This window comes from Tigriopus californicus, chromosome 9, assembly GCF_007210705.1.
Source record: "Tigriopus californicus strain San Diego chromosome 9, Tcal_SD_v2.1, whole genome shotgun sequence".
NCBI classification, from domain to species: Eukaryota; Metazoa; Arthropoda; class Copepoda; order Harpacticoida; family Harpacticidae; genus Tigriopus; species Tigriopus californicus.
Window position 1 is genome coordinate 2,778,672 of NC_081448.1, and position 23,205 is coordinate 2,801,876.

Genomic DNA, 23,205 nt, shown 5'->3' on the forward strand with positions numbered 1-23,205 from the left:
TTCCTCGCCCTCTAAATCAATGACAAACTCAATTTCAACATACTCAACTTGAAAATATTAACAAGTTAAATCTTCTCAGTGACTCTACATATAGATGCCTATGCCTATGGTCAACTTTCTTGGGTGCTTAAATCCAATTCTAAATCTGTGACCAAAGATTATGAAAAGAAGAAACTTGTTGTCGGCAGGCAATGGACTTGTCGTGCCCGGCCAACCTGTTTTCTCAGCTGATAGTACACCATCAAAGGCCCAGCCAAGCCAAGCAAGCACAGAGACTCTAGAGAGGACAACTTGCATGTGTGTGTAAAAGTGTGTCCGGATCAAGTACGGATAAAAGCAGGCTCCTCAGCCACACTCCGACACTCGCAAACAAGTGGATGCAAACATTTGAAACCATTTAAAGGAGTTGCCATAGGACTGTGTAATCATTTGAGGGGATACTTTGTGTGCGGGACTTTTGAACACTCATCATGACTGAAAAGGAAACCACGCCCAAGACTCAGGCCAGCCCCATGAAAGATTTCATCGCCGGGGGGTTTGGCGGGATCTGCACGGTCCTCTCGGGTCATCCTTTCGACACTATCAAGGTAAATTGATACAAATATAAGCTAATCCCGAAGGAAAAGATCAAGCCAAAGTGGAGAATTGGTCAATATCATGATAAAAGATACTTGGTCGACAACGGTTTTGAAATCGGCCCGTGTGTAATTTGTCGAGTCAGGAGATTGATATATGTGTCTTCGTTTCTGTGGCGTTGGCTGGGTGGGTGTCATATGCTGACGGTTATACCCTTATAACATTTTATTTAGTTATCAAGTCATGTAAGTGTGTACTGTTTTTAGTCATGCAATTTGAAGTCACATGTTGCTGAAGCAATAGCATGAAGCTAAAGCATGGGTATCAACCTAGAATATGTGGTTGAGATGACAGGTCAAAGGTCGGTCGAGAAGGCATATCCAGTTTGTCGTCAGGCAGGACATGAACGATGAAAATGCAAAACAAGTTTGGCGCAAAGGAGGTACACACAATCACGAAACCGTGATTATGCAAACAATCACTCAACCTCGTTCTTACGCTGAAAGTGGAAGTTTGAGACCACAGACTGTGATTGAAACTAATTGTTCCAAGATCAGATTGCTTTCTTTTTAGGTTACCTTGAAGTGATTGAAAGAAAGAATGGTTGCTAATGATATTTCCTTGATATCTCTACTCGTGAATGGACTTCAAACTGGTCCAAACGTAGAGCAAAAGTAACGAAATTACAGTTATTCGTTCCTTTTTTGAAAAAGGAATTGTAGTCCAATTACCTTTAAAATGCTCAAATTGTAACGGCTCCAAAAAAAAAAATACTCGTTACTCGTTCCTTGTTTCGCTCCAGAGTGGCATGAAATTTTTTCGTTTCCCTCTTGGCAACCGAGGAAACTTCAACCTTTTCTAACAGAAATGTTCAGTCTTTTATATTTTCATGTATCCCAAAGAAAGAAGCCCAGGGCTGAAAATTGTGCTTGCTTTTGAAAATAATGAAGGTATTTGTGGTTTCAAATCTTGTTATATTTGCACTGCATTATTGTTTGTATCTTCTCATTCAAATTCCGTTAAGCTAAAAGCCCTACCTCAGAGCGAAATCTTCCTTTGGCTTGAGTAGGTTGCACCAAATTTCTTAATTCTTCCCATGGCTATCCATGACTTTATTCTCCATTACTGGTTGAGCTCAGGAAAAGATGTCAGTTTCAGATGTGAAATATTTAAATGATGTGTACTCCAGAATTGGCAATACATGTACATTTGATACTTAAACTCTCTAAGTATTATGAAAGTCGCTAAATATTTGGAAAATATTTGAAGTATTTTATCAAAACCTGTCGAAGATTCTCATTTTTGACGTGTTTTCGAAGATAGTTTCAAATAACAATGGAAAAATAAAACCGAAGTTTAAAGATTCAATTTGAATACGTTTGATTTACAAAAAAACACAATTTGCAACACAACCTATTTTGATAATTCCTTAACTTTGTCCGGATTCGAAGTTCCCACCCTAATTAGATTTATTTTGACTTTTTAAATATGCCTTTTTTTGCCTCCCAAGTTTCAAATTTCAAAAAGGCATGAGGCATGTTTTCCCCATCAGATTGATATTTTTGAAGTAGTTAAAGATTGGAAAAAAATATTTCCATTGGCTTAGCCAAACGAGCATGGCCAAGAATGGGGGTAACGCAGTGCTAACTTACGTACACAAATGCAGCACATTGATTAATCTTACTTTATAATATTGGAGTCAAAATGGCAAAGCTGTTAGTGCGAAGGCTGGATTTAAGTTGGTTTCAAGACTCTTTGGGTGAGTTCTCATTCTGATTATGATTTCAAAGCTTATGCCCCGGAGTTCTCCCTCCCATTACTAATGTTAAGCTAATAAACATTATCAGTGCTCATTAGCATAACATATGTATTGGCAGTATTAGGACTCTTTGAAAACAAAAGTGAAACAATTATTTGTCTTCTTTATTTAGCAAAGTATGGTCTTGATGAGGCAAAAAAACTAATATATTGGTCACCTAAAATTTTAGTAAAAGCAATTGTAACGACTAACGCCATTACATTTTTTAGCGAGTAACGGTTGTGTAACGAATTACTTTTTAATAAATGATTACTACAAAAGTAATTGTAAGTGTAATCCTTTCCCTTTATTGAGGAACAACTAATACCCTGTCCAAAGGTAGTTGGAAGTATTTCGCTCGGAGTTTAAAAAAAATGATGTTTGAGCGAGCAATTCGTTTTTCGGAATATGCTGATTTTAGCATGACCATTTCTTTGTCACTTTGAGAGTAAGTCGTCCTCTGTAGTCGAGTTTTGCGCTTTGTTTCTGACACGATGTTAGTGTCCAAATATGTGAAGTATTTGTTAATGCGCAACTCCAAAGCTCTTTCCTTGCCAAAATTGTCCATTTCAAGACTCTCGTCTCATCCCTCTCTCTCAAGGTCCACTTACTGATTGACACACTGTATATTTTCCAACTTAGCGAGCCAAAGCACTTCGGATTTGTCATGATCTCAGCATCATGTCCAACGATATTTCGAAAGATGAAACAGTATTGATCAACAAATAAACAGCTCTCTCAGAGACAGCCAATTAATCTTGGACCAAACTCCATATCATCTTCAAGATGTGAAGAAAATCCTCCATTAAGTTTATTTAAAACTCACATCGCTGTCAAGCGAAAAAAAATAGCATCCCGTTTGTCCCAGATGTGCGCAGATCAAAGCTGACTTCCCCTCTTCTTAAGTTTGGTGGCTAAGTTTCGTTATCAATGATTGGACTTGAATCTTGTCATCTGTCATGGGTGGAAAGTTGTCTGGATCTTGACACGGTCTAGTATTTTGTTTAACAATTGACCTTTTACCAAGGCCCGACACGAGTTTGATCTTGTGATGGGCAGTGAAGTTGATGAATGAGGACAGGACGTTCATTTTTTTTTTAAATAAAAATATTTATATGTATTTTTTGACAAAAAGGTGAGAGTTTGCTTAAGAGAACACGGTTGCTGAGTTTCTTGATTTTCCGGGAGCAAAAACACGTGAATAAATGGACTTACATTTTTTAAGTCTCCAAGGGGAATTCTTTATGTTGGATTCAGACAGCTGCAAAGTAATTTCGTTTCGGAATTTCCGTGCTTACAATCTAAGACATGCAGCGCAAATGGAGGGAAGAGACACCAAATTAAAGTCTACGGATCTTGTGGTGTCCAAGAATAAAAACTGGGCCGGAAAGTAACAATTCTGTTCTAGATATTTTCAGGCTACTCTTGGTAGCTTGGTCACACTATTTTCTTTTTTCCAAGTGATGTGTTTTTCAAAGTTATCATCTAGTTGTTTATTTAGATCCTGCTATATTTGCAATGTGCATGATGAAACAAATTAAACTTCAAGTCGATTTGCCTCTTTAAAGGAATGGCATGCCTAGATTTGGTATATTTCGCACCACATATCTTTTCCATGCGAAAGTCCGGATATTGTCCCAAATGGACCTAAAAGGATGCACTTTTCCAAAGACCGACACTGATGTTGTCCCATGTCTGAGTTCTTGCTTTCCCAATCCCTTTTGTATTTTTGAGATTGAAAGCAAAGAAAAAAAATCAAAGGAAAACATTTAAGCCATGAGGATTTGTGCGCAACCTCGTTTCACGGATTTATCATCGTATAGTAGAAGATGGAACTTCCAAATGTCAGCAATGTGGATGTGGATGTGGAATTGAATTATTTATTAGATGCTACTTCCTCAAACAGAGGAGCATTACAAGGGAAACTGGAATTGATTTTGCTTAGATTTTTTTGGTTTGATATGATCCGACTTTTGGTTGAAGAGTCTGACATTTATCCAGCCTTGGCTTCGGTAACCATACAATTTGAAACTTACTTATTTGTCTTCCTGTATGGATTGAAAGACCTCACACGAGCGAGACCGGGAAGCACGCTCATGGCCTTTGCCAGTTCTAGACTTGTTAAAATGAAAATACTCTGATTTCGACGTCGTCGGGAGAATTTTGGAGCCATGGACAAGAGCCAAGTGAGCGTTGTTGCATTACTTGGCGAGGTCAATTTTCCGCTAACAAAGCTGGGCTGTATCCAGTGAGTTAGTGAGTGAGCGTAGTTAGTGCACACCCACTAGGAAGCTCTTCAACCCCTTCTTTGTGTTCAGATTGGATCTCTAACTGGCCTCGCTAGACACATCATGTGTCACTAAATTGGCTTGAAAATTGTTAGATTGCTCCGCATCATCTTCATAAGGAGAGCAGATGAAGTCACCCCATGATAAGAATGGGCGATGGATAGAAATTTGTCCAGCATGATGGCTATCGATGTCTGGATTGAGCGCTTTTCGCCCCTCCAAACACACTCGTCGGATGACTACGTACGTATGTCGTGAAGAGCGAGCTCATTTTTATCATCTTGGAGACGGGAATTAGAGTTGTAAACGAACATTCACTTGAATTTGTCGCTGACAGATGAACCAGAACAAGTGGATGATGGAAGTTGTAAAACGATTGAGGGTCAGTTATCGTTGGATTGACACTGAAATTAGCCATAAAGTCAAGTGGATCATAGGTAGATTCGTTGAGATTATGTTTCTATTGAATAAGCGGGTGCCAATTAGAGCCATTTAGCGAAAGTGCATGCATTTTGTAGCTCTTGTTAGGATGTGCGGCCATCAACAAGTTAAGGGGTTTCGTCATTCTCTCTTCCTCTTTCATCTTTTGTAATGTCTGCTATGGTTGTATCAAACCGTATGATCTCATCTTATACTCATGTGGTATCCTCGATAACTCTTAAATGGCGCGGGGTCCATGAAAATGGCACAGCTATGGAAAAAGCATATCAGACTTGGTTTCTGCACCCGATTACCTCTAGTCTAAGACAGAGCTTATTCTCCGGCCCTTTTCGTTCATTCTTGAGGGAGTTTTCGAAATGTCAAGTGAAGGTGTGAATAAGCGCTAATTGGCAGGAAAGAAGACCTGAGAATCTTGCATATTATTGTTCTTCGAGAGAAGTTCGACGTCCAAATTCTCTCGCCCAACTACGAGCGTTCCAGAGTGGAGCATACATTTCTTTCTGCAAGATAGATTTCACCCTGTCATTTCAAGTGACTACTGACCGTTCATACTCTGTGTTCAGGCTTTGGGTGCTAAGCTTGCTCAAACAGATCGTTCCACACTGATTTTGGAACAATTTGCTGCAAGCTTTCCCTCAAGTCGTGGCCCTATTTACCCCACATTCCACGCACTACAACCCGATCGAATTACGGCGCAAGCATTTCTTCATTGGTAATCATAGCACTCTCTGCCCCTCGGTGTTGTCTGATCATTTCGATTCCAATTTATCCACTCCACAATCTACTCTGAAATATCTGTGGTGAGTGTTGTGACTGGTGAAGCCTGAGAACTGAGGAGCGAGTAGTTTTCTACCGGTCTTTGAATGTCTGCTCACGAGCTCGAACTCGTCATCAAGTCACATGTGCTCCTCCTAATCCTTCGGGTAGCTGTTGATCTGAAAGGAAGAGAGAACAGGCGATAAAGCCGCATAAGTGGATGTAAGTTATTATACGAATCGATGTTCCTGCAGAGACTCATGCATCCTGCCTCTGATAGACGTACAATGAGTGAGTAGAACAATACGAACGGCAAAAAGAAGACTCTCTGGCTCATGAATAATGATTATTCCAATGCCGTCTCATTGAAATATGAGGTCTGTTGACTCCCGATTTTGGCATTGACTTTGGCCCTTGTGGTGTGTTTGCTTCAATTCAGATCTTTAGGAGTTGCACATTCATCAAAAATTATCTTGATGACAGACAGAGCTCACCAGAAGAACAAGTTTTCAGTGGGTCAGCCCTAACTTGCTCTTGGCCTTCTCCTCAGCAGCCAGCTTGCTTGTGCTTTTGCTTCGCTCTCAAACTCGCTGTAGCCAGTTTTCTCTCAAGTCTCATGACTTGCGCTCCAAGAATTGATTGATTGGAAAGGTCTCGTTCGGAGAAGAGGAAACTTCTGTCCAAGTCTCTATCCGTTCTGCTAGATTCGTAATACCGTAGAAGGGATCAAATGTACAGAGGAAATGTTCTCACCGAGTTATTTTTGGCCCTTTCATAAGCTCACCCACCTCCTGCTGTACATATGTCACGTAGATATCATTGATGTACAACATTACGAAATTTGGCTCCAGTTCCCGGTGAGACTCTCGCAATGTTCTGCATGCATACTCTATCAGTACATCCATTTGAGTGACTTCATTCAAATCGCCAAGGTACAAATAAAATCCGTCAGAACTTGCCCAATCTCCAGCTTCCGCAAGATTTGAGTGAAGTAGCAAAAGCATTCTCGTAGAACTGCTGCTTCCTAAACTTCGGAAGCCCATGATCGAGTTAATGGAACTGTCTTTCCCCACCCCTTGATGTTGTAAAGCCGTGACAAAGAAAATCATTAAAATTCCCGCACTTGAGCGCCGTCCTCGTCGTCCTCGTCTTCGTACGGACCTACTGGACGTTTCATGAGCAAGCTCTGAGGCACTCGAATATTGTTGCCCTATACGTTCGTGCTAGCTCATTAACCGGGTGTACTTAACCTATATCATGGAGTGGCCAGGCATAAAAGATGATGCAAGCACACTTACATACGTTCTTATAGCTGTGATGGTGTTGTGCCACATGGATGGCCCTCTTTTGAAGGGATACATATATGTCCACCAAACTACCAAAGATCGCGCGGGTTGTCTGGAAAGGCACCTTTCTGTTAGGTCGCATTACGCGTTCCAAGTTCCAGTCTCCTTTTTTTTTGCCCCAAGTCTGCATGTCCAATGAAAGAGACGAAATTGGAACTGCTGGCCTCCTCGAATTGGGGATATGCGGGCTATCCACAAGGAAATGTCGCTCTAGGGGACATTCATTCCCCTCACTGGAGCTCGTGTGGCTTATCCACGATCCACAGTCGACCCAGATGAGCAGCTTTCACTTGGACTTGAGCGCTTTTTCCTAGGGTAAAATTTGCATTCATGTCATTCTTTTCGACTCATTACACAGTTTTTGCTCCCGAGGTCTGTCGATCCAGGTGCTGGATCTCGCCGAACTTGCCACATTTGGTCCCAATCCTCCGACCGAGGTCTTCGGGGTCAAAGACTGCTTAAAAGGTTCAGGAAAACATAATAGAAGTACACTCGACTATAGAAAAGATTTTTTTTCCAGTCGTTGACGAAGCTTTCATTTCCTTTGACGGCAGCCCCCCCTCCCCCACCCTTTGAGTTGAAAGAGGCGTGGAGATATAGCTTTGTTTGGCTTGTAATTGGATCGCCTATCATATGCCTGGACTTTGTACGCCGATGACCTGTACTGTACTTCCAATGCAACATGTCGGTGGCTTATGTTAAAACAGTAGTTTGAATCTTAATCCGGTTGTTCATCGGTTTACTGCCCTGTTTTGGAGATGCGGACACGATACCTCCTTACCTCCCCCTGATCTAAATGGTCAAACAGGCCACTAAATTGGTCCTTTCCGCACAGCAAGCGCCGTCCCTTATCTCTTGAAGTGACCAAGTTGGATCGTTAAAAAGACTTGCTCTATCTTCCTTGGGTCGGCTTGACATAATTCCGAGGTGTTGGCATTTCACAACTTTCATCATACTAGAAACTGAGCGTTGTTGTGTCTCTTTAGTCATCGTTACTTAGCATTCTTGTTTTTCTTGCCCCGTGTTGAGGGAAGAGGAGGAGGAGGAGGAGGAGGAATACTGAAGAACGGAGGCGAGGTGTGTGTATATGGAAGGAATGACTCCTCTCTGTGGAGTCGATGGAGTGGGTCTTTGGCCACAACTCAGGGGCCACACCAACCCGGGATCGTTCTTCCGTGTGACATCACCGAGGAAAAGTTCACCCCCACAGTTGCGACTTTGTTGCTTGAAAACATCGTTTCGGAAATGTCGATCCGGGAACGAGGTTGTTACACGAAAGGGAAGGGTTGGACTAGATGCTCGCCTGAGGTTGAAACTCATTTGCATATTTTATAAAAAAACGAGTTAATGTTTTTTTTTTTTTTACTTAACATTGCTCTAGATTGAATAGATGTTACTTTCTGATAAGCAGTCTCAGATAGATAGATATAAAAAGGAATGATTGCACGGTGCACAAAATGTATGCACTCCCTCCCTGTGTGTAGATTTACTATCTCTGGATGAATGCTGCAATGGACGTCTTCATAAAATTGAAAAAATCGTCGAGATTCCTGAAGTATGCATTTGGGTTTGAAGTATTTGCGCTCATTTGGAGCATATTAAAACTTACATGAACTAACCAGAGATAGTTTATAAAAGATTTATTTTCAAAATATAGAGGTCAACACTCGCTGCCAGATATCTTTATATTTGATTCCGGAAACGTTGCTTGTGTCCTAAGATTACAAATACATAAATATCTAGATTTGATTTCGCTTCCGCCCTTCCGAATTTGAGAGACTCAGAGCGTTGTGTTTATTTGTTTGGCTTTGATGGCCATCATTCATACCCATGCTTTGGGTTTGAGACTAAAGCTACCCGAAAAGTGGGTAATCAAACGACCTTTTGGCACGTACGTCGTGAAAACATCATACCTTCCTTCACGAAAATCAGCTCGACGTCGGTTCAGACTCTGGTCAGACCAGTTCGGAGGTTTTTTTGTGGACTGGCCACTGGCCATTGGCCACTAACCACCTGAGAGTGTGAGTGAGTGTGTGAGTGAGTGTGGAGATGGATGTTTAGGGGAAGATGGAAGTGGTCAAATGATTGTTGACCATGATTTGCCTCATCTTTCTCGCTCACCATTTCTTCCTCCCCCTGAGTGGCAAGTCAACATGGAGCAGCCTAGATAATAGATACTCTCCGCGTGACTTCTAGAGTTCTCCACGTTCCTCTATCCACAAAGTGGAGGACGACACCGCGATCGAGAAAACTGCAACTTTGGCAAACCTTTGGGCTAAGTTGCTCCATCCTCGCTCAAGGAATTAGAAGCCACATGTGTATAAATGTCTCCTTCTCCGAGGAGAGCATTGTGAAGGGGGAAGGAGAAGCCAGAAGGTGACTGGTCTCATCATCACGGCCAGCTTTGTCGGATTAAGTGTGATGGGAGTAGTTGAACGAGCTACTCGAAGCTACGCCAGCATATCCACCACACTCACTTACTCACTCACTCATTCACTCATACACACTCGCCTCCATGCTCTTGCACACTGTTTAGCAGATAGGCATTGTAGCACATAGTAGCACTATGCTGCATATACTACATAAGCGGTACGGTAGACGGGATCGGAACGGAGCGAGGGATCGAGGGATCCATAGAACGAGACCGATCTGAAGAGCGAAGAAACCGGCCGTTCGAGGTTTTGACAAGACATGAGGAGTGCAGTCAATCCATTAGTCCACGAACCGTCTAACGAGCTGGTGTTTCCTTGTCATAAACTCGTGCTCACTAATTCAGCCATGGTTCATGTGTGTTCTTGAGGTCTCTTGGACCTTGTGGTCAAAGTGAAGGCCGACGTATTCATTCAAATTCAGTTTGGTGTCTCCCGCTGTTCCACAAAGCATTTGGATCCGGGGTCCTGCTTTGATTGCTCCATGGCCACCCCTGCGAATGGAGAACACAATGACAAGGATTTACGAGATGCGATACTGATGCTGTATCCGTGTTGAGTGACATCAACGTAGCCGGATTTCGGTATTTTCTTCCTCGCTTATCACATATCGCCTCGAAATTCCTCTTGCTCTTTTGGAGCGACTCAAAAGACATTTTGTGGAGGATTCCTCTTCTCCGCTCCCTGTTTGTATGTATGTATGTATGTATGTATGTATGTATGTATGTATGTATGCATGTGCGTATGTATGTACGTACATATGTACTTAGTCGTCTGAGTCGTCGTCTTGTCTTAGTTGGAGAAGCATTGCCGTTGAAGGAGACGGACGAGTTGTGAATCCCGACTTCTGTGCGTTTGTATGCGCAGATTGAGCTCTATTTGCCCAGCCTCGCATTCCAGATGAAGTTCACAAAACTCGCGAGGAGCTCTTCAACCTCTACCATGGCTCAGCGTAAGGAACAACCTCTCTCTCGTTCAAAGTCATATCTCTCTACGTATCTAACGCCATGTGTCCAGGTCTTATAACGGTCATGTTTGTCCTCGAATTCCAGGTACGTCTCCAAACCATGCCCAATCCCAAACCTGGGCAGCCTCCCATGTACACGGGAACCGTGGATTGTGTCATGAAGACGGTCAAATTGGAAGGTGTCACGGGACTTTACAAAGGTATAGCTGAGAGTTAGATTTCAAACTAGTTCGTCTCATTATGACGTGGCTCATGCTATCGTTAATGGTATGATTAGAGTACTCACTGCGATTGATGTTGTTATAGTCATCGCCTCTCGCACAATTTTGTATACACAGAGATATCACGTAACACGGTGAACAACAAGTATCTCAAACCTGTTTCGATCCTGTTTAAAAAATCGTCCACAAAAGCAAGGACAATCGTCTCCATTCGCGAGATAAACTGCCTTTCAACCGAATTGCCCGATTGTTGATTGCATTCAGAAAAAATGGAATGTCGATATTTGAAAACGAGCTCATTGTGGTCGGTTCTTCATATGCAAAGAAGAGTCTAAAGGTGCCTGCCAGCAAGCGAGATCTTTCGAGCTAGCTTTAAAAGATGCATTCTTTTAGCGTATTTCTAAGCTGTGACAATTGCCTCAAGGCAGTTGTCTAAGCGGTTGAGAATGCAAACATTTCGTCAATGCATCAGCTAGCCATATAACTGATCTAGAGAGCAAAGAGGTGGTTCGGTGTCTCTGATTTATTGGTTGATTCCACTCTGTTTCAACGAGCTTAAATGGATTGCATCAGATCTGAAAGAACGGAATGACCTCACTTGAGTCGACATGAACCCTTTGCCACGCCCTAGTTGAGTATTTTATTGAGCGTCCGAAAGTGTCAGAAGCTCAGCTCGGAAGTTTTAGTCATTCTCAAGTGTTTGCCAAAGCTCAAACCTGACAGATAAATCGGCAACGATTAAAAGACAGGTTCGATAATGAAGCTATTCTCATCAGGACTTTGAGAGAACCATGATTCTTGTAGAATTCTTTCTAGCTCTGTGTGAGCACGCAGAATTCGTGAAGTGTTTGAGATTTTTTTTCTCCCCGACGAGTTGTTGTGGTTTTTGGTTTTTAACTCAATAGGTGGAAGAAGGTGGTGTCTCCTTTGTTAGGATTTCATGGTGTGTTAGTCGGCTCAAAAAAGTCAAACCCTGCGATTGGCTTCGCTCGTCCAGTAATTCTTTAACCTCTCCCCAATCATACCCCTTATTCATGACTAGTCATTCATGCGAATACGTACGTAGTGGATTGTGTATGTGTTCGTAGAGATCTCGAAACATGTGTTCCCATTGTGTAATGCATTAATTTGTACCCTTTTGGTCGCAGGAATGGGCGCACCTTTGGTCGGCGTGGCTCCGATATTTGCCCTGAGTTTCATGGGCTTTGGTCTGGGCAAGAAACTCCAACAAAATCATGCGGATGAGCAATTGAACAACGTCCAATTGGGCATTGCAGGAGGAATTTCTGGAATTCTCACCACGGTCGTCATGGCTCCAGGAGAGCGGATCAAGTGCTTACTCCAGGTACGTGAATCGTATTCATAGCAAATCATCGGGCAAATATGACTTTTTTTCTCGCTCTCACTCTTCCGCCAAGCCTTCTTCTTTGACAAATATTTGGGACCCCCGCTGTTAGCTTAAATGTCTGATTTTCCCCGTTCTTGGGGTCTATTGCCCTCTGTTCCTTGAGAGTACGGACTCTCAAATGATGATGATGATGATCATGATGATGCGAGAGTAAGAATGAGAGTTCGGCTAGCACGGTGAGAGATTTTGAGCCCAAAGAGAGAGCAGACACCCCCATAAATTTTTCTCTACAATCTAAATTGGCCAAGTGAAGAAAATGGAAGCTCCAGCCACGTGCAAGCAAGCCAGCTCTGGAGAGCTATGCCAGGATGATTGTGGTGTCCGTCCAGCTGTCTTCTTGTTAATTTTTCCCCACGTGAGACGGGAGTTCTTGAACCGGAAGTCTGAAGCATGCTAGATTAGAGAAAAACACTGACGTTGATTTGTATTTCATAAATTCGAATGAAAGTCCTGGCTTTACATTTCCGAACCCTACTTCCATTACCAAACAACTAGTGCTCTGATTGACATGGAGTTTTTCAGAACAGGTGTTAGAACGAAAGGCTGGCCATATTGCATTGGCATGGGGGCGATATTTCACAACTCTGAAGACCCCAAAATTGGTCATTGGGAACGAACGTCATGTCAATTAAGCAATCAGGGTATCTTAAAAGTGAAATATTATGATAATACTTATTCATGAAGGCGGCGATTTCAGGGAGAAAACTTGTGAACATTCACAATTTGCTTGGTCTGGCAAAAACACCTGAAACGTCCTAAAACGATTTGATTGTCAATTGGCCAGCAGGACAGTCTCGTTACAAGAATTTCCAGATATGCCTGTCTAGTATTTATTGGGTTCCACAAAAAGTGATCTTTTTTTCCCTTCATCTTGCCATTGAGACTTCATGCCCATTACCCCTCTCCCTTTCAAGAAAGCTCTCTCCTGCACCTGGCTGAAATTGTTGGGAAACTAAAGTGACCGCCGAGCCTGGACTTAGGGCATTGACTGTGCTTTCAAGCATTTCATATCCACTTGGAGTCATCGCGATGTTTGTCTGGATTTGTGTCAGTATCTATCTGTGTAGCGGATCAGTAAATGCACTTTTGGACGCTCAACTTCGAATTCCTCCGGTCACCCTGAGTAACGAACGAAAGTCTTCCTCTTCCTAACACCCTAACGCCCTAATCTTGACCACAGGCCTAAAGTGAAACAAGTTAGTCCTCCCTGCCTCTTTTGATCCATGCCTTCAAGCTCTTGTGTGTTTCAAATGATGATCAAACCACCTCCATCTATTTTTGAGACATCTAAAACGTGTCACCCAACATGGTCATATCATGGGCAAAAAGGGAGCGAGAAGAAAAACCCGATCCATTTCATACTCAATCGGCAGAAATTGAAGTGAGGAATAATGGGCTTGGATGACTCGTTGTCGAACGCCAAGTCAGATCTTCATCAGACTTGAGACGAACTTCAGTGCCTTTCTCGAAAAGCGAAGTCAATGCGGTTAAGCCCAACCTCAGTTTTGCGCTTTTATCAGGCTTTGACATCTCTTGGAATGGCGTGCCCACTCCTTCCTTGGTCCGTAATCCGTACATCGTCCGTCCAAGCTGCTCGTTGTGAGAAAGATACGAAGCGAAAGGGAATGAGGAGCACCGCGACTTTGGTCATGAATCCAAATCAGTTTGGAAGTTGAGACAGATGTCTGTCTTCACATTGGTCATAAAGCAGGATGACTGGGAACTGCGGGATCATCCTCCTACATTACGTAAGTCCCCAGCTCACCCATTCCAGGGGTTGATTGAAATGCTTTGTCTTTAATTGTTAACCACGTCAAAAAGAAATCCAGCCTTGCTTTTAGACGTGACCAACAATGGGACTGACATATTACTGTCGGGGTCAGAAAAACCGCGACTCATCTTTGAAATGGGTGTCAATTTTTTTCTGTCCCTGGCTTCATTCACAAAATTGGCGCCGCGAGTCTTGCCGCTAAAACTGCAATTCTTAGAAGACAAGCAAACACTTGGGACCGCATTATGTCCAATAAAGAGCATTCTTTCCTGCTAGATCGCGCAACTAGTCAGACCGGAATGTTCTGCTCGAACTCCCTGGGTTTTTTGCCAGCATCATAAAATCAGGAATAGAGTCTTTTAAACGCTGCGTTGTACTGATAAAGCCTGTAGTAATAGCAGTCGTTGTAGTCCTAGATTTGAATGAGAGCCATCGTCATCATCACCATTAGCCGATGAATAGTTGTCATCAGTTGACTTTTGTCGCTGGCTGTATTGTTTGTGGATCCAGCAAGAAAAGCGGGCCCCGGTTCCGGTCAATGGAAATGAATTGCCTTCAGCCACGATGACTGGGTGTCGTCGGGGCTCAAAGAGTCACAAATGAGAGGTACTTCTGTTTCCTTTGTGTCTTCTGCTTTTCTCACTTATTCTTCTCTTGTAACGTGATCTTGTACCCCCATGTTGTCATTTTGAGGTGAAATCTGATCATCATCACTTTTGGCGACTCAGGTTTGTTCGTCGAACGGCAACAGCAACAACGGCAACAACAACGGCAACGACAACGACCTCTGCCTCAACAAGCAACAGCAGATTTCTTTTTTTTTGCCATCCATGTGCCTTAGTCGATTTCCAGCTTCAAAGAATCGAATTCGATTCCAAGCATTCTTGAAAGCAAGGCTTGAATGTAGCATTTGGTCCTGAAAGATGTTTTACACTCGAGAATGTCAATTCTGACCCCATTTGTGACACATTTAAAGTTACTGCAAGGCTTAAGCTCAGGACGATCAGACGCGCTTTTATCAGTACTTGCATAGGTCGTTGCCTGTTCCTGTTAGACAACAATGACAATTATGTACTCAAACTCAAAGTCTTGGGTAAGCTTGAATCATCCATATGTTGCAAGTTTGACCTGGACATATTTGAGACATGATCGTCTTCAAAGAGTTATGGACTGAATTCGTTTGAATTCCCGACAAGATGAGCTCACCCACAAATGGAGATGAGGTTTATTTTCCTCGTCTGTCATAGTTGAAATATCTTGGGATCTCACGGCCAATTTTCACACTAACAGATCATAAAACTTGAGGGAGGCCAGAGAAACTCGATGAGGAACAAGGCTAGCTAGTGACAGTAGTAATAGAATGAGTAGTAGTAGTAGAAGCTACATGTGGCTCATCTGCTGAGGTTGGCGACTCTGGCTGCCCTCAATCTTTCCCAAACATAAATGCTCGTAACTCTTTCCGGCGAACTCCTTAATCGATGGGATCAATATCAGTCCTATATTTCATCGACAAAGCCAGCTTTACGGCAGATTCTTGCGAATCGGCTTTTCGCACAACCCACTTGCAAAACTTATCCATTCGGTTCACGGAAGACGACAAATGGACTGACGCCTGTATCCGACACTCTGTGCCCTATAAAGATCGGAGCTGTCCAAGCCCAAATATGGCCAATCTCAAATCATTGGCCACGTGCAACTTATTTCTCTCCTCCGGGCCTGTCCACATCTAATCTAGCCCTTTGGGATGATGCAAAAACTTGGATTTAGCATCATGTTTCCGATTCCCTTTCCGTTTCTCCTCGCTCACGTGCCGTTTTCTCTCGCTATTTCTATTTTTTTCCAATGCAATTGATTGCGAACGAATTGAACCCCAAATTGCTGTACTGTCGAGTCTGTTGCCTTTAAATGTCGACTCCTATTTCCCTCGCGCTCTCTACAAATCTATCTCGATTTGGGGTGGGCTCTCGATCGCCATGCACCACGATCATTGGGGGGAATGGCAACATTTCAATGTGGGAAACAGAAGACGACGAGACCAGAGCTAGAGAGGAGTGGGTTACTCCTCCGCCTTACATTTTGGGTCGTCTCCAACCCCGAATGACACTTTGCAAGCTGGAAAAATTGACCCACTCAAGTTATGGCATTCCGGGATGCTTTTACTCCGCGTCTCCCCTGACCGTAAATCTTATTGACATTCCGTGGCATTCAGGAAGGAGCAGGCATAATACACGCACATCCTCATCCTGAGGAGTACCCGTCTCACTCACCCAGCTACCAGCCTGCAGAGCACCCCAAAAACATTTCACTTACAACAAGTTTTCTTTTTCATTCAAACACACACACACACACATTCCCAAACGATATGGAAGGGTGGCGTTTTCACAGTTTATTTTCCCCTAAATGGAAACACTTTTTGAGCTAATCTCATTGACCGGCGCTGATTGATCGCTCTAATGCAACTCATTGACGTACATGTCACACACATATGTAAAGCACTGCATATACAGTGTGTCTGGATTTTGAGGAGAAAAATACCACTCTGGTCGGGGTGACCTCCTTGGCCCTTTTATTCGGGCTTGATTGAGCTCGGGGTGGCTCCACTAAATTATACCGTCTCAATGTGCTTGAGTGACCAAATCTGAATTGGTCGTCGACATGGGAGTTCTTGGCCAGCCATTTTCTTGACAAGAATGTTCCCACACGTTTTAGAGCCGTGAAAGTCCAATTGAAAGAAATACACACATGCACGTACTCTCAAGTGCACCCAGTCAGGCGGGCCAAACGACTTTAAACATGTTTTCTTTACACTCCTCTCTCTCTCTCTTCCTTGTAGGTCCAACAAGCTAGCACTGGACCGGCCAAGTATTCTGGACCAGTGGATGTGGCGAAATCTCTGTACCGAGAAGGTGGATTGAAAAGCATTTACAAGGGGACCTGCGCCACCCTCCTCCGAGGTAAGTTTCTCGTTCCATGTTGGGACTAAGAGATGTGATGAGCTCTTCTTTCTATCTCTGTGCATTTCGTATATGACATCATGTTCCCTGTAATAATGTGTTAGCGATCTAATAAATTCTTAATCCAGGGAGGGAGAATGCAAGAGAAAGAGGAAGAGAGAGGGACAATGAGAGAGGGGGAGGGGAATTTCGGCTGCGAGGCCAGCATCCTTAACTAAGCCGAGTACATGGCTGAGCGTATTGCTGAAGAAACAGGTATTGGTCATGATGCCACCGGCATGCAATCTGAGGCCTGGGCTTTCGTGACCAGGTTGGATTTCCATGGGACGGGAGGTAATTTCTTGGCCCAATGATGAAGCCGTCTTGGTCAGGGTGAAGGGAGCCGGTTACTCCTCCCTTGGAGTGATTAAATAATCAGATTAGATTGCCTGCTTGCTTGCTTGCAAGCATTTTGGTTTGTCTCCTACTCGCTCGGAAGATATCTTAGCCGAGGGTAGTGGCAGCTTTCAAAGTGGATTTTCTTTTCCAAAACCTATTGAATTCTGTCGTAGCAGGAGTTCATCATCCAGTGTGGTGCTTAGTGTTCTTCTTTCGTTTCAATTCGGCAAGAGCTTGAAAAAAGTCGACTATGGAGAGCGGTGATGGTCGAATCCCAATCGATCCCGGGGACACATTATTTGCTCCAGTTGCTCGGAAGAGACAAAATGCTGGCCTCGACTAAGGCCATCAATTGAGAGCACAGTGCCCGTCCTAGAGTTTGTATATAAGTATGTATGTAGTATGTGTACGTATAAATGTATGAGACGGGTGCAATGCATTTCATTGGCTTCTAGGATTACCGGTTTTGCCCTCTCGGTCCCGCGACGAACGAACGAACGGACGGACGGACGGACGGTCGACGACTCTCCCGGTCGGTGACCAAGTCGGGTGTCTTCTTCTCCTCCTCCTTCTCGTCCTCCTGGCTCTTCGTCCTCTCCACGGCGACTTCAACTTCGACTTCTTCTTCGTCCTCCGTCGTCTCCTAATATCACTCAGCACCACTTCAGTAAAAGTAGCTGGAGCAGTGGAGGAGTAGCAGTTGCTGTGGTTGTTGTTGCTCTTGTTGGTGGTGGTGGTGATGTTGTTGTTACTGCAGGAATACTCTTTCTCGTCCGATTGGCCTCCTCCCATCTCGTCACAGGCTTCGGCTTCATTCCATCGTCCATCGAGGTGCAGTCTGGCTAGGACGAGTCTTAGTACAACATCAACGATATTTCAACGAGCAACTAACTAACTTCTCGTTGTCCCTTTACTTGCTTGGAGACTCGGTACATGTGTGTGAGTGTGTGCGTTTATGCTAGTGAGTTGTGTGCCCATCCATACATCCATACATCGATTCATCGATTCATCCATCCATCCATCTATCCATCCATCCATCCTGTAAACTAGTAGCTACTCACAACTGCCTTTCTACAATAAGTTGTAATGTCGACCTTTTTGCTGTTCTCGTTAGTAATTCTTCCGCTTCCCACCAGCGAGGGTAGAAATCATCATCATCCCACTTGTGCATCCTTCACGGAGGACAAGAAGAACGAGGAAGGAGAGTGCTGCATCTTTTTGTCCCTGTGCTTGGAGCTGTTCCCACATAGTATTTGATTCTGATTCGCCGTTGTTTTTGCCGACCAGTCATCTCCACTTTTCTGCCGCTCAATGCTCGATTTGGACGAGAAGGTGAGATCGCATTTGCATTCGTTTGTTAAAGTCGCTGACCTGCTTTCCTCTCGAGACGAATTTCAAAGTGCATGAAATTGTGATGCCAGATGGATTAGTTTGTCAAGAGGAGGTGGAACAATGCTCAAGTAGAATGGATCAGGCCAGCTTAGGGTACACTTTTCAATAAGGAGGGAGACACAAGCTCCTCCTTGTGATCTTTCCAAGTTCATTAGAGAGAAATATCTCCTCATTCATCAAAATTCTGAAGGAAATGACTCCTTTTTCTGTTCGTCGACGTTGCTCTCTTCTGCTTCTTCGTCTTTCTCTTGTCTCGCCCAGGGAGATGAGAGAGAGAGAGAGAGAAGCAGAGAGACAGCAAGCAAGTAAGTAAGGAAGGAGGTCACTCACATTTGTTTGTCCACGAGGAACAAGTTTCGAGAAATAAACGACTTTTGAGGTCATCCCCTGAGTATCGCTCGAGTCCTCGCAGAATCATCGGTTCATCACTCCATCGTCCCTCCGTCGAGCGGTCCACTGTGCGTATGTTCCAAAATGGCAAGTATGTCTGTGTGCAGAGAGGTGGAACATGAATAATGGTGCTTTCTAAACACTCTTTGTGTCTACAAATGGAACTTGGCGAATTCCAAATTTCCCATGTCAATTGGACCACATTCCCGTTGTCGCTTTTTTCTTCTTCTTCAAAATACACATATTCAAGCATGAATGTGAGTGTGTGTGTGTGTGTGTGAGAGAGTCTTTTCGCCTATTAATCAGGCAATCATTCCTCCCCTTGGCAAACTGGAAGTGCAATTGAAGCCACTTATCTCTGTCTTCGCCCTGCCTTCTCCCTTCAATCCGGCCCACTTGAGTATTTCTTGGGCTTTGGATGTAATCCAAAACCTCGAAAGGACAATGATCCGGTCGTATTTTCTTTTGCAAACGGACTTTTCGTTCAGCTTTTACCCCGACAGAGCAGCTACTGAGCAAGTTTGAATGAACCTCTTACTATCCCTTCAATCGCGAAAATAAAGCATGGCGAGTGGATTGCCTCATTAAATCCTCGGTCGAATTTCTACCGAGTTTTCGCTCCTGTGCGAATCGATGGCAGTTAGTGAGATTTTTATCATTGTGATATTCTGGCACTTTCCGGGGTTCGACATGCTCGGCAACAACAGCAACAGCCACAGCTACAGTTGAAGCAACGATGCTGTCGACTGCCCGGTCAGGTGGTGCCTTTGCCAATTTTCTGGGACAGTTGAAGCAACGATGCTGTCGACTGCCCGGTCAGGTGGTGCCTTTGCCAATTTTCTGGGTGAGGGTATTTGACTCGTCCCACATTCCTAGTTGATCCCAGGATCAATACTTCTTGCCCAGTTTAGAACATGGAGAGACACTCACCACGTGGCCCATTGTGAAAACGAAGTGTATTTGTTTGCTCAGAGGGGCTAGATAAATACAAGCATTTTTTGTGTCGCTCGGGGGACGAAACGAACGAGGTCTTGACGGAGTTCGCCTTTTTGGTGGTGAAATTGTTTCGATCATCTGCTGGTCGAAATAGATCCTTATCTTGGTAAATTATCTGAGGGTGAATTCTTTGGAAAAGAAAGAAAGCCAGATAGATGTACGTACACTCAAATGTGTTTGCTTTCTCTTCAAATGAAGTACACTTTTCGTGTTTTCTGGTGGGAAATTGATTCGAATTCAATAACCTTTGCAACAGGGGCTTTGGGATGTCTGAAATTATCAGGCTAAACAAATTTAGCAATGATTTGTACACACAGTCCATGTCTGATAAGAAAAAGTAGAGTGTAATTGATGCTAGCAGGCAGGGATAGTTGTATTTCTTGCCACTGCTCATGAGCATCTAGTAACAACAAGCTCTTCCAAGTTCATGAATGTAGAGGCGATAGCTGTTGGCTTTGACGAACATCCTTTTCTCATTCACTCTCTCACCCAGTCCCTCACTCATAATCTCGTTGGCTCAGAATTCCCTAGGTGCAAGGTACACGTGTTCTCTTATTAAACCTAATTGCTCTAACAAACATACTGGTGAGCCATCTAAGAAGTGAGCAGATGGAACCAAAAGAAGACTTGATTTGCAGTTACATCTTACCTCGTCAGTTTTGGACGCCACATGGTGAATCTCACCTCTCTAATACTGTCAGGTAAAGATGTACCTGCTCATCAAAATATCGCCAAGGACCAATGAAGATTGCACCGACGGAAAATAAGTTCATGGAACGGAGTTCTCCGTCTTACCAGGCAGTATTTGGAGTCTATTCAACGGGATCAAACAGTGCCTAATACTGTCAGGTAAAGATGTAAAAATCCTTCAATGCATCGAAGATACTTCGTGAACATCCGGTTGTGCCTAAGTCGAGTGTTGAATGGTCTTCTTAATCCTTTGATTGTGTCAATGTAGACTAAATTGGCCGCGCCTTGTTTCCAGATGTTCCCGCCAGTGCAGCCTATTTTGGATCGTATGAGATCATCCAAAGGAGTTTGGTCCTGAAGGAGGCGATCGATCCCAGTTGAGCTTGGACGAACAATTTTGGCCGGGGTATGGCTGGTATTTTCAACTGGATGGTTGCCATTCCGCCTGATGTGATCAAAAGCCGGCTTCAAACTGGTAAGTCAGAACCGGTGTGGGAATGTTCACCCAGTTCTCGAGTCCAAAGGCGTCCAAAACTGACATGAAATTGTATTTTGCATATTCCAGCCCCGGAAGGAACTTATAGTGGCGTACGAGATGTGTTCCGCCATCTGATGAAAGAGGAGGGTGTGCGAGCCCTTTACAAGGGTTGCGTACCTGTTATGCTCAGGCCTTTCCAGCCAATGCCTGTTGCTTTTTGGGTTATGAGGTTGCCATGAGTGGGATGAGCTCTTTGGACTCTAAGACGTTTAACCTGGCGCCTCTTCAGAATGACATGGTCCTTGATGACTCTTGAGCATTTAAAATGACATTCTGGCTTGCCTGTAATGCAACTATTATCAAATTTGTATTGGTTTCTGTTGTTGCTAGTTGGTTTTAATAAATAAAAGGTTGTTTCCAAAAGTTACTCTTTTTATAGCAGAAATGGTGGGCGAGACGAAGCTTGCGTATTTATGCGAACGGAAGTTTGCGAAGACAAAGTTTTAATCATATGTTCCATAACCACTTTATGAGCAGGTAACCAAAATGAATGAGTTCGGTTTAGATTATTGTCCATAGTTTTATATGTTTTTAGGAACATTTTTTAGAATCAATCGCCATTTAGGCTCTTTGGGCACACCATTCCGAAGTATAAAAGATATTAGTCGGCGAAGAAAGTTTGAACAATGAAGTCCACCTCTCGTCTTTCACGGGCCCGCGCATTGTACCATTTGCTTCCCTCTAATATTTGTAGGCAAGACATAGACCTTATTGATCCGGTTGCATCTTTCAAGTCAGACTTGGACAAATTCTTAAGTAGCATTCCAGATCAATCCTACATTCAAGGACTAGCTCGGTTGCCAACTCAAAATTCGTTGTTAGACCAAATTTCATTTAAAGATTAAAGGGTAATAAATGGACGAATTATAACCCTTCATTTTAATAGTACTGGGATTACCTTCCCTGTAGCGGTTAAAAAGGCCCGTGAAAAATCAAACGAAACCATGTAGGCTGGTATGATAATTTTGAGCTGATTTAATCAATTAATTGAGCAATTAATCTTCTTTCGATTTTATTAGTATGTGCCCAAGGGCACAGAACAATAATCAACTTGAAAAAAAAGGATGATCATAAAAATCTAAAACTACCGGGTGACTCACAAGTCCGTGTGACACACTCTAATTTGTGTGCCATTTTCCCACCGTAATTCGTGATTGCGTTTTTGTTTTGAGTGTAAACCTCATCACCGCGGCAGTTGCTTTTTGTGATATGAATTGCAATTTTGAGCCTTTGAAAAAAGTTAGCCTTTCCATTTGCGTAAAAAAACTGAACAAATACTGTAACAACGCCCCTGAACCAGATTTGTTTTATGTATTTTTTGTTCGGTTGCTCCAGCCTCACTATGTTCAGCATCAGCTACATCAAGACGGATGCGGATGTGGATGGCGGACGTGGTCGTGGCCCAGAAACTTGTAGAGCTTCAAAAAAATATCGGGTAGAGTTGTAGATTTATGCTACTCCTCCAGAGAAAAATGTATGAATCGGACCAGGTGTTCAACTGGAGCAGGTCTGTGACCGCGGCCCTCGGACCCGCCACATGGACTTGTGTGTCACCTGGTATCTTGTATATTTCTTTCTTTGGTTCTTGCGGAGTTGAACCAAGACCTTTCCAAGAAAATGAATAGGAATGTGGGAACGCCCCGCTATATGTTTGACGACCCTAAGACCATTGTTCCAGTACCTTAAAATTATTCATCAGCCGTTTCTATATTCTCACCCAACCATCTGATAAATGGCAGTTCGTGTCATTGATAAATTGAGATAGCTACCATCTCCCAATTCAATGTGCTCAAAATGCCTCCGAAAAGCTATGAGGAATGGTACGTTGTATCTTTTGCTGAATGTTTTGTTCTTTGGAGCCCTGCT

At 43.4% G+C, this 23,205-nt stretch overlaps 1 protein-coding gene across 1 annotated transcript; it reads left to right on the top strand.

Annotated features, from left to right (window-relative positions):
• Positions 1–213: 213 nt before the first annotated feature.
• On the top strand, positions 214–21,685 carry LOC131887414 (mitochondrial carnitine/acylcarnitine carrier protein-like). Its single transcript, XM_059236019.1, is given in 7 exon segments — positions 214–587; positions 10,687–10,801; positions 11,971–12,167; positions 16,835–16,955; positions 21,097–21,276; positions 21,367–21,462; positions 21,465–21,685. Coding segments are annotated over 7 exon segments (957 nt in total). The 5' UTR covers positions 214–470; the 3' UTR covers positions 21,596–21,685.
• Positions 21,686–23,205: the final 1,520 nt, after the last annotated feature.